The sequence below is a fragment of the Canis aureus genome, chromosome 2 (genome assembly GCF_053574225.1).
Source record: "Canis aureus isolate CA01 chromosome 2, VMU_Caureus_v.1.0, whole genome shotgun sequence".
NCBI classification, from domain to species: domain Eukaryota; kingdom Metazoa; phylum Chordata; class Mammalia; order Carnivora; family Canidae; genus Canis; species Canis aureus.
In genome coordinates this window covers 60554794-60566203 of record NC_135612.1, presented here as the reverse complement: position 1 = coordinate 60566203, position 11410 = coordinate 60554794, and the positions used below count along the sequence as shown (strand labels likewise).

Here is an 11410-nt window from a genome sequence, read left to right as displayed (position 1 = left end):
CTGCAAGCACAGGCTGGGGCCACACACAAAAGTCAGGGGACCCCTTGGAATCCATTGTTCTGCATGTCCAATGGGCATGTTACCTGCCTCCTTGTGTCACTGAAACACATTTCAAATAAAATGAATAAGTGAATGTGCCAGCTCTGTGAGGCACAAGCTTTATTGTAGTCGACCTGACGGGCAAGAGAGAGGACTCCGGAAGAGAAGGTGGAACCATCAGAGCAGGGAAGTAGTCAGACTATAAGTCAGCCACACCTCTGCCAGCTGTCTGCTTAGAGTCCCATGTGCTTAGGTGAGCATGTTGAGGCCTGGGTCTAGAATTCTGGGATTTGTGAGAATTGAGGGCTCCGGCTTCCAGTCCACAGTCTTCTAGCTGCAAGAAAATAGGGTGGTCAGGAAGGGCCTCTGCTCTTTTGAAGAACAGCTGGACTTGAGTTTTGCACTAGGGATCCAGGTCGGGGCCGCTCAAGGCAAAGAGGTCTCTAGGGCTCCTGGGATGGGCACCAGCACGGATCCTCTGTCATCTGAGACCTTCACCTGTGGCTGCAGTGACAGTGTGTCTATGGGATTTCAGGCAGGAAGACGCAGGTGGTTCTGGAAGACAAGCTGAAGAGGCTGGAGGAGGAGTGTAAGCAGAAGGAGGCGGAGCGTGTCAACCTGGAGCTGGAGCTGACGGAAGTCACAGAGAGCCTGAAGAAGGCCCTGGCTGGCGGGGTCACCCTGGGGCTGGCCATCGAGCCCAGGTCAGGGACATCGAGCCCACAGGTAAGGTCAGCGCCACATGTTCTGAGCCAACGTGCATTCTGAGCTGGTGACGTGTTTTCTTCTCTCTGTGGAAAGGTGGTGGAAACAGCAGCCTATTTCCCTTCCTTTCTCCCATTTGATGATCAGAGGCACCGCTCTTCTTATCTCTTTTGAACCATGTCCTAATTCGATTCCAATTCATTAGCTAGAGACCTTAATCTAATGTAGCAGATTGTTATGAGACGTGCAGCACGTCTTGGGAATCCTGCCAGGTGCCAGGAAACACGGCCTTCCCCTCGGATCTCACAGAACGAGTGGGAGTCACTTTGCAACATGAATTATCACCTTCAGTGACTCACCATTTGCTCTGATTGGACTAACAGTCACTGAGAAGTTACTGCTGTCCTTTCCTTGTGACTATGCCCTCGGGTCCCTAGAGCCTGGGGAGTCTCGTGTCACCCCTTCCGTTTCACAAACCAGGAACCAGAAGCCCAGAGAAGTGCAGCAACCCGGCCTAAGCACACATGGTGTAGCAGGGGCAGCAGCCCTGGATGCAGGCTCCTTCTCAGAGGGGCCCGCAGCTCTCTGCCCCACCTCCCACCTTAAACCTGTCCCTCTCTGAAACTCCCGTCCCCCCGTCCCTTTTGACAGCCACCCCTCAACTTTGAGAAATTGGCCCTCGCTTGGGAGAGCTGCTCCTAGCAGCAAGGCAGGGGCTCTCATCACAGAAAACAGGACACCAATGGTGCACCACCTCCTCCAGCCGCAGCTTCTAGGAAAGCAGGCTCTGGGGCCAGAGAGACAGGATTGGGGTCATGTCCCTTCTTGAGGCCTCACTTACTCATCCACAAACTGAGGATGATGACATTGCTGCATCTGTGATAGCTCATGGCACCGTGCCTGGGCAGAGGCAGTGTGGGTTCATCATTCATGTATTTGTTAGTTCATGTGTTCATTCATTCATTCAACGAATTATGAATACATACCCAGGCAGTGCAATGCGGGGGCCATGTGCTCCCCCAGGGACAGGGCGCAGTAGGCAGAACGGCTGCCCCCAGGGAGCCTGTGTTCCGATAAGAAAGGAAGCCTGCCGGGTACGTGTGTGTCCACATTGATTCCCCCTGTGAGAACAACACGCAGGAAGGGTGAGTACACTGGAAGCTGGCACGCAAGGGCCGAGCCGCCCCACGTCTCAGCGTCCCGCTTGGACAGGACCCGGCACAGTGAGATCAACTATAACTAGAGGTGGGGCCCTGCTGGAGACACATGGCTTCTGTGCCCCTCGTGACCTCCATAGGGGTGGACCCCATTAGGCCCTGGCCTCCTGCAGGGATGGCCACATCACCCCCAGGGGTGTCTCCTGCCGACCCCCTTCCTTCAGAGCCCTTCTGCATCCTCTGGGCCCCACACCCAGCCCCCTGCAGCCTCCCTCCTACCTCTCATCCCTCCCTTTCCAAGGTTTTGGAAATAGTTGTGTCTTCCCACAGTGTCCTGTTCACCCGCTCACTTCTCCACTCGCCAAACCTGCTTTCCCTAAGGTCACCTCCAAACTGGAAACCCCCCACTTCACCCCTGCCTCCAGACCCAGGCATCTCCAGACTTGCTACTTTCTTTGGTGACCCTGCATCCCCCTGGGAATTCCCTCTCTCTAGCAGTGACCCTGCATCCCCCTGGGGATCCCTTCTCTCCAGTGATGACCCTGCATCCCTGCGGGGGTCCCCTCTCTCCAGCAGTGATCCCACATACCCCTGGGGGTCCCTCCTCTCCAGTGGTGACCCCACACATCCCCAGGGTCCCCTCTGTCCAGTGGTGATGGGACTATCTGAGCCTCCCCACCCAGACCACAGGGCCTGCTGGCTTCCTCTCCTGGGAGGGCTCTCCCTGGACTTGGGTTGCCATCACCTGCCCTGGTGTTGGCAGCTCCCTGCTCTTCCTACCCAGCCCTCATCCCCAGAACTCGGGTGGTTGGGTGTATGTCCCAGAGGACTGTCATGGGCTGCCTTACAAACTCAGCGTGGCCTCTCACAGAGAGATGGTGGTGGTCTCTCCTTTCTGCCAGACACTCCATCCCTGACTCCTTCCCAGCCAGCATGGCTGTTAAGCTAGAACATGAAGAAAGCTGGCTGCTTGGCGTTCAGGGTCAGCAGCCCCTGGTAGGGATCCTAAATGACCCACTTTCAGGTTATTGAAAGCAGTGTTCTGCTTGACAGCATGCCAAACAACCCAAGCAGTGTTTTCAGGTCATGTGTTACACAGCAGTGACGGGGTGGGGGGGCGTCTGTGGCCCTGGGGGCTCATCTAGGCAGGCCCAGCTCACTGCCAGCACTCTCCCCTGAGGAGCAGCCTGTACTTCCTTTGGGGGTTGGGAGGGGGGCTTTTCACTCCACTTTAAGTCTTCCAGAAGACCTCTCCATTTGGCCTCTGTATATGCTACAGACGGTTGGTTGGGAGCCCCGGTGTCACCCAGGCTGGGCTTGGGCCACGCTGCCGCCAGCCTCTGGCCCAGTGCCTGGCGCTGCCCGGTGGTCAAGGGCAGGTGTGCACGCAGAGCTCTCTGCAAGCACAGAGCAGTGTGCAGAGGGACAGGGTGGGGCCCCTGCTGGCCTCCTAGCCCCCCGGCTGTCCTGTCTGTAACGGACATGGACAAAGTGCCATGAGACCCGGTGCTGACCCTGTGGAGTCATTCTCCTTCTCATTCTTGCCTGTTCCCCAACCCTGTGCGTTTTCTTTGAAACCTGCAGTCCTCCCGCTGGGACACACCACGGGCCCGGAGACCACACCTCACTCGGGTCTTCTCTCTGCCTTGACAGTCCCCGGTTTTCAGGCATCGCACCCTGGAGAGCTCACCCATGTCCAGCTGTGAGACCAGCGATGCGGAGGGCCCCGTGCCAGTGAACAGTGCAGCCGTGCTGAGGAAGGGCCAGCCGGCCAGCGGCTCCCCCTGCCGGGGACATGTGCTGCGGAAGGCCAAGGTGAGCTCCGGCCTCCCACCTTCAGGATACCTGCCCTGAGGGGAGCTGGCTTCTGCAGGAGGGATGGGATGGGGTGGGAGATGCCATGTCCTGACTCTCCCCAGTTCTCACAGTCCCAGCCTCCTTCAGGGGTCCCCCTTTCCAAGGTGAAAAGCCCAGAACCTCACCCCAAGGCGCTGACCACCTGGTGTCAGGAGAAACAGCAGCTCTGGGTGCTCCTAGGATTTCCTTCCCAGAGTGGGGACTGGACCAGGCGACCTCTGGGCTCTTCAAAGAGGGCCCAGGCCTAGACCCTCCTCCGTCCCATGCCGCCCCTGACATTGTCAGTGGTGTGGGAGGTGCAGGATGATCCCCCAGGCCCGCCCGTGCTCTCCAGTCTCCACATGGGACTGGCACTGATGAGCTTTGATGCTGGACTTTAAAGCTCTCAGAAATTGTAAAAACCACTTCTAGGTTCTCAGAGCAGACAGTTCCTGACGGTGCTAACTACAAGTGTGTCATACAGAAAAATCATACTTGAAGTAATTACATTAATTCATCAGATGAATTTAATTTGCTCTGACGGGTGTGGAGGCAGACGGCCTCTCTTTGCTGCCTCTGGGCCCGGCATTGCTATCATTACGTTTGGTCCTGGGCAGCTTCAGAACCTGGTCCAAACTGCCTAGGAGTCTGCAGTTTTCGGAGAGGCAGGTCTGTGTTGGGGAGGAACGTGAGCGGCAGCGCCTTGGAGCCCTGGTGTGCTCATGGGGCGGCCCTGGTGGCAGTGGCTGTGGCCCCGTCTGAGAGCTGGTGTCCTGCCCGGCAAGCGTTTGAAGCCCGTGTGTATTGCCACGTCTAGGGCAGGAAGGGCTGCTGGGTATTTGTTACTTTTCCTAGCAGGCGTTGGGCATTCCGGGTTTGACCCTGTTAGCTCACATGTGGGGGGGGGGGGTGCAAATTGCCTGAGAGGTTCTTAGAATGGGGCCGTCCAGTGCAGTCCCACAACTGTTTGCAGATGAGAAGTGAAGTAACAGTGTCTCATTTACTTGGTCTCTTTACTGTCAAATCAGATTTACGATTGAGCCGTTGCCAAGCCGCATGTCATATGGGCGCTCGGCGACCACTAGCTTGGGGACTGCAGCTCCTGCTGCTCCTCTGTGCTAAAGCAGGACGCATGGTCTCGGCAGGTTCATACATGGTGACATGGGGGCCACACTCACCAAAGGACCTAGCCGTCCCTGCTTGTGGGTCCAGGAACCATGCCCACAGCCTCACAAAGGGACTCCTAAAAACTGACACGGGACTCTCAGCTGGGGGCAGGGGTGGGGCTCGGCCTCTCGGCTCTGATCCTGAGCAGGGGCGCCACACACATGCCCTCATCTGCCCACGCCAGCCTCCGTCTGAGGACCGGCACAGGCTGGCTCATTCTGGGCGCAGGAAGCATTAGCCTAGGCGGCGTTCCTAAAGTGACTTCCAGCTCCTGACGAGGAATGTCCTGCGCATGATAGCACACCCTGGAACTCAGATAGTGTGGGGCACCTGTCACGGGCTTTCAGCTCCAGGTCCTCCGTCCCCCTCCTTGGTCAGGAGAGCTGCATATGTGGGGTCCTCTGGCAGGCCTGGCATGATGGCCCCAGCCGTGCTTCCAGAGCCGCCACAGGCGAGCCGCTGCCAGAGGCTCGGGTGCCTGGCTCCACGGTGGCATAGCCTGGCTCTCCGCAGCCGTGTCAGCAAGAGCCTCATGGGGCTTCAGTCTCCCTGTGTACACTCTCCTGGTGAGGTGTGTCCCTGCGGCTCTCTCTGGCCCTCCCTGCCGAGTGGCCACGGTGACCCCTGCTTGCCGATGGCAATGTATTTGCCAGACTCTTCGGTGAGATGACATGCATGCCTGTCCTGGCTATCAAACCTGCACGGCCCGGGGGCAGATTGGTGAGCTGGGAAGGGGAAATGCCAGCCTCTGTTTTCCCTCTGGACACCTGCTTCCTCGGCCCTGTGGCCGCCTCAGGGCGCTGAGGAAGAACAGGGGGAGGCTGCACTCGAGTTCCTCCTCCTCTCAGCACACCTGCCTGAAAGTGCTCATGTGTGTGTGTTTTTAAATATTTTATTTATTCAAGAGAGAATGAGAGTGCACGAGTGGAGGCAGGGCAGAGGGAGAGGGAGAAGCAGAGTCCCCGCTGAGCAAGGAGCCCGATGCAGGGCTCGAACCCAGAACCCTGAGATCCTGACCTGAGCCAAAGGTGAACACTTCACCAACTGAGCCCCACAGGTGCCCCCGTGTGGTTTTATTGAAGTGGAGGGTGGTCTGTTTTGACCTTGTTTCTGCCATGTTGGCTGATGCTCCGCTTTTCAGAAAAAGTGAGAAATGCCTAATTTCATAAGATGTGCAGAGGTGTGCAGCGAGTGAGCTCACGGCCCAGTGAACAAAGCCCTGGAAATTTCAGCAGGCGCTGGGTGTTCCCACCGGCCAGCCCACCACACCGGGTGCCAGGCCCTGCGTCCACACACACCTTCCCCTTGATCAGCCCAAGGGCCCCATCGTTGATCTAATTCCTGGGTCAAACGGTAGTTCTCGAACTCCTGAGTGGCCACCTCATCGGTTTCCACGCTGTAGGCGGCCGGCGGCCGTGGGGGCAGCCTGTCTCCCAGCACCCGGCCACTTTGACCTGTACCCTTCCTCTCGCCACACCTAGGAATGGGAGCTGAAGAACGGCACGTAGAGGGACGGCAGGACGCCCCGCTCGCAGGCGCTGCCCCGCCGCCACCGCCGCAGGAAGCTCCGCCCGCGTGGCCACTGCGCAGGACGCCAGGGTTTGTGACTGAGCTGCGACGCCAGCGCCAGACCCGCCCGCGTGTCCTCTTGCTACTGTACTTGTTCCTTCTAAAGAAATTCACTTATAACACTTTGGTTTCCACCTCTCTCTGTCGGAGAGCAGTAGGGAGGTAGAGAGGTCCTACGGCAAACGAGAAGCTCAGTGAGGGCTTTCCCCGTGTCCCCTGCACCCTGACCGCGGGGGACCGGCCAGTGCCCCCGCTGAGGCCTCGGCTGGCGGGAGGCCCGGGCCCCTGGCAGGTGAGCGCGGCTGGCGTGGGCCCTGGGACCGTCACGCCCGCCTGCTGAAAAGGCCGGGGCCTCCCACAGCGCGCCCTCCTGCCCCCCTCGTGCCTCAGCGTGCCCTTCCCACGCGCCCCTCCCCCTCATCACGAGAGGCGGGTGCGTGAGAAACCCGTGCTGTGAAGCATCTGTTACCTTTTCATTGTCTTTCCTCTGGACAAATGCTTTCGTCACCATGACGTGAAAAGCTGCCATTCTTTTTAAACTTTTTAAAAATTTCTTTTAATTGTGTGTTGCACTTCGCTCTAAGGGTTTTTCAGAGATTCTGTATCGTATTTTATTAATTATTTGTACTGCTTCTGAAAGGCAGCAGAGTGTCTGCTGCTTCACTAATGTGTGTTCCCCACCCTGTTCCCCAGTGTCCCCGACCCTGTCTGCCCCTCAGAGCCAGCAGGTGACCCGGTCTCACCGGATGTAGATGGCGCTTCCATTTACAGGACGGGCTAGCCCCTTGAGAGGGAAGCAGGTCCTGGAAGTCGCTTGGCCTTAGAACCCTAGCATCCTGAGCCGAGCGAGAGCGTCTGTTCTCTCCCCGTGGCCCTGCCTCCCCCTGCAAACCCAGGCCAGAGCGCGGGTATACTGGGGCTGCTCCTAGCCCCTCGGGCTGAGGCCGGGTCTCGGCGCCTGTGCGGCACTTCTGAGAACCGGCCAACTCCACTGTGCCTCCAGAGGGACCGTCTCAGGAATCCTCAGCTATGGCCAGGTGCAGCCCCTGATGCGATGAAAGTGGGTCACCCCAGGATCCCTCTGCAGGCAGATTGGGGGGCGTGAGTCACACACCTATGCAAGGGCGCTTCCTGCTGAAATGTGGAAGCGTGGAGGTGTCAGCCTTTCATCCACCAAATACAGGGATGGAAGGCACGACACAGTCTCCATGCTTTCCCCCCGTCCCAGCACGCCTCCAGAGCCCCTCCAGGGCTCGGCCACTCTCCCATAGGCCCTTCTTAGGACTGGGGTCAAACCAACGTCAGGGCTCTCAGGCCCCGCATGGCTGCATGAGATTTTGGCCATAGAGCAGGCAAGTAGTCTCCTGTGAAGGTGACAGTTTGCAGCAGGGAGCGGGGGCTGGAGCTGATCCCAGCGGAGACGTGGGCCCCCATCACATGTTGGCAGATTAGGGCACATCTCCCTGGCACCCAGCACGATCGACCCCTGCCCCCAGGAAATTAGGGAGGAGGCCCCCAAAGCCTCTGGGTCCATCTTCCCGGTGCTGTTAGAGGAGCCCTGTCCTCCGTTGTCTGTCTGTGTGGGAAGCTGATTTTCTGTAAAAGGAAAAAGTTTGATCTACGGTAGGTTTTTGCTGCCTTCTGGTCAAATAAGGTTCGCAAAGGCACTTGGGCCAACCTGCTTGGCAGCCAGCTTTGCCCAAGCAGCCCGCAGGTTTTGAGCATTAGGAGAGGAAACCTAAGCAGCCCGTGCTCCTGACCGTGGCTCAGCACAGCCAGGGAGATAGATCCTGGGCGGCATGGGGACCCTCATCCCCATGGGTTTGCCCAAGGACATGGCCCGTCGGAGCCAGAGCCAGGATTTGGACCCTGGTCCTCAACTCCTGGTGTACCTATTCTGTGTCGAAACCCAGGTTTCAAATTCCCAAGCGTAAGCCCTTTAAAAGGATGGCAAGCTTAGACGGATCCTGCTGGTCCCACGGAGCCGTTGGAAGCGGGCCGCGTGGAGGGCGAGGCCGCCGACAGCGAGGCTCCCGTGATGTTGTGTGTTCCCCTTGGTGTCTTTAGATTGATCAGAAAGTTAGGTGAAAGGATTTGCTTCAAAATAAGTTATTTATTTGTATATGTTCAATAAATAGAGTTTTTAATTTATATCTGTACATATTAGACACACATTAGACGTCTTGTCAGAATTCTGGCAGTGATGTCATTTTATGGCCCTCCCCGAGCACCCCGCCCGGCGGCCGCAGCTGACACGTGGAGCAGGTGGGCCTCGGGAGCTCGCTGCGGGGGTGCCAGACACCTGCCACTGGGAGAAGTCCCAGTCCCCTTGAGGCGTCACCCGTCCCGTCACAGATGGTCCTGTTCACAGTAAGAGGATCCTGACCCAAAGTGGAGGGAGCGTGGCGGCCGTGCAGATGGGCCACCCTGCGGGTCATGGCCACTTCCCTTAGCACCTAAAGCTTCACCGTCAGCCCCAAGCTCTGCCTCCGGCTGTATTTGGTGTCATCAACCTTCAAAATCTCCTCCAGTTTTATGTGATTATAATGTCTTTAATCACTCACCCACCTTACGCACAGAAACAAAATAGTGGTTAAGGGCGTCACCCGTGGCGCGAAACAAGCAGAAACGGTCACTTTTCCCCTGTTCAGAGTCAGTAGAGGGTGGGGCAAGGCCCTGTGCGGGTCAGACCAGCCATCCCTGCCCTCTCCGGGCTTCTGGATGGTTCCACCACCTAGGAACCAGCATGGGGCTGGGGAATGGTCCAGATGAGTCTGGATCTTTCCCAGGTCTTCTCTGGATGACTGTGCATACACCCTGGTGTAAACCCATTCTGTCCACCTCCTGTTCGCACACCTTGGTGTTTTCGAGCCCGATCGTCCTCCTTCACTTCAACTGTCCAAGTTCCAAAACCCCCAAAGCACTCAGGTTGGAGATTTGCCACCTTTTGCAAAGCCTGTTTCACACCGTGTGTGCGCTCGGCCCCACATCCACCCCCAGGAAGGAGACTCAGACCCATCTGAAGCGCAGCAACCATCGGGAACCTGGGTGCAGGTCTGCACGGGGACAGGCGCACGACTGGGGGCGGGCCCGGGGGCTGTGGGCAGAAGCCGGCTGCCAGCGTGCTCTCGGGAGGGGCTGGAGTCACAGCAGGCAGCGCTCTGGGTTCGCTCCCCCAGTGCTGTGGCAGGGCCTCCCGACGGTGGGCAGCAGGGTGGGTGCCTGGGGACGGGGCCCCTCGTGCCAGCGAGGACCCCTGTGGCCCAGCCGGCGCACCCCTTGCAGGTGCCTCTTCCAGGATGGCTGCAGTCTCCACCGCCCCCCGGGGTCCTCAAGGTGGCACCGCTCAGATGTTCAACTGTTGCCTTCCTCGTTTGTTTTCCAAAAATGATTTTTTTTTTCTTAATGGGAAGTTTTTCAAATCTGTGGCGTTGTTTTAAAGAGAGTGATTCTTATTCTTTTTTTGTTGTTCCCATTGTCACTGCTGGCTCATCACTGTCCCCATGATGGGCCAGGTTGATACTGTGAATACATGAAGGTAAACTGCACCCCGTGCCCCGCGGTGGGCACAGCCTCTCGCAGGGGGCTCCTCTCCACGAAGGCCCCGCTGGCCCCTCTTCTGTGAACAGCGCCCCCACTGCCTCCCCCGGGGAAAGGTGCCCACCCCTGGCCTGGGCAGGTGTCACCAGGGCTCCTGAGTGCTGCCCGGGGAAGGCGCGTTTTCGCCATAGGATCATCAGATCATGATTCTTAGGGACCAAAGGCGTTTTTAATAAGATAATCTTTGTATTTGATTTTCTAATGAGAAAGGAAACAGTGACTTTAAATTTTAACACCAAACTTTTTAAAATTATAAATATTTAGCATTAATTGACCACGGCTCTAAGTTGTAAAATGTTTTCATAGTAAGATTGTAATTATTTCCTTACTGTATTTTTTAAAAACTAAAGTCATATTTAAAATTCTCTTTGAAAGAAACAAGCAAGAAACAGCAAAGATTTTTTTTTTAATTAAATCTGTTGGCGGTGCCCATTTTAGAGGACTGTAGATATATTTTCACTGTGTTTCTCAGTGTATTTAATTCATAAACTAAGAACTTTTATCAGAGGAAACTTCCGATGGAAATACCAGTTTTCTGGCCATTTGCTCCATGTTGTAATCACCTCACCTGAATTTTCTGCTTTACTAACTGATTTTTCTACTGTTTCACACGGTGTATAGCCCACGGACTGGCGCCATCCGGCGTGCCTCATTTGTGTGTTACCAATAAAGCTGTACGCTTCCAGCCAGCCTCCGTGTCCTCACTCCCGGCCCTCCTTTCTGCCGAAGGGGGGCACTTTGTTGACAGCCACCTGCCAGGTGGGAGAGGAGGGGGAGCAAGGAGCAGGTGAGGGAGAAGGTGGGCGCTGTGCTTTGTTTCTATGAGCAAGGATCCTCTTCCATCGAAGAGCCTCAGATACTGTATTTTCAAGTGGCTGTTAGTCCACGGACCGAATATGCAATTGAAGAGGGCCGGGCTCCAGGGTCAAGCACTGGAAACAGTGGTCAGATGTGCCTGTTGCTGTCAGGAGCCCCGTCCTCACATGAACAGCCCCTCGGGGGTGCAGGCCAATGCCGAGACACCTGTGTCACAGGGGGGAGGTGCAGCTGCCCTCAGGACAGGTGGGTAGGGTGGGTGCTGGAGCGAGGTCACACTGTGTGAATAGGAGTTCAGTGGGGAGCAGAGCAAGGGAAAGATGTTGCCATCGAGGGCAACAGGAGCAGGGGGGGGAGGGTGGGAACGAGGGGCGTGCAGATGGGACACAGGACAGGGGCGAGGGAGATGGGAGTCTGGGCGAGCCCAGCCTCCTCGTGTGGGTGCAATGAGGAGGACCGCTGCCAGCCAGGACCAGGATGAGTCCGAGTGACAGCCGTGGCAGGTCTGTGTGGCCACACCT

The 11410-nt window shown here is 57.1% G+C and overlaps 1 protein-coding gene across 10 annotated transcripts in view; it reads left to right on the top strand.

Annotated features, from left to right (window-relative positions):
* AFAP1 (actin filament associated protein 1) overlaps positions 1–10758 on the top strand; it is a 142584-nt gene extending 131826 nt beyond the window's left edge. For all 10 annotated transcript variants that reach the window (XM_077875166.1, XM_077875161.1, XM_077875157.1 and 7 more), the window contains 3 exons: positions 575–765; positions 3555–3716; positions 6386–10758. In XM_077875166.1, coding sequence (XP_077731292.1) covers positions 575–765; positions 3555–3716; positions 6386–6412 — 380 coding nt within the window. In that variant the 3' untranslated portion in view covers positions 6413–10758. The remainder of the gene's footprint in view (positions 1–574; positions 766–3554; positions 3717–6385) is intronic.
* Positions 10759–11410: the final 652 nt, after the last annotated feature.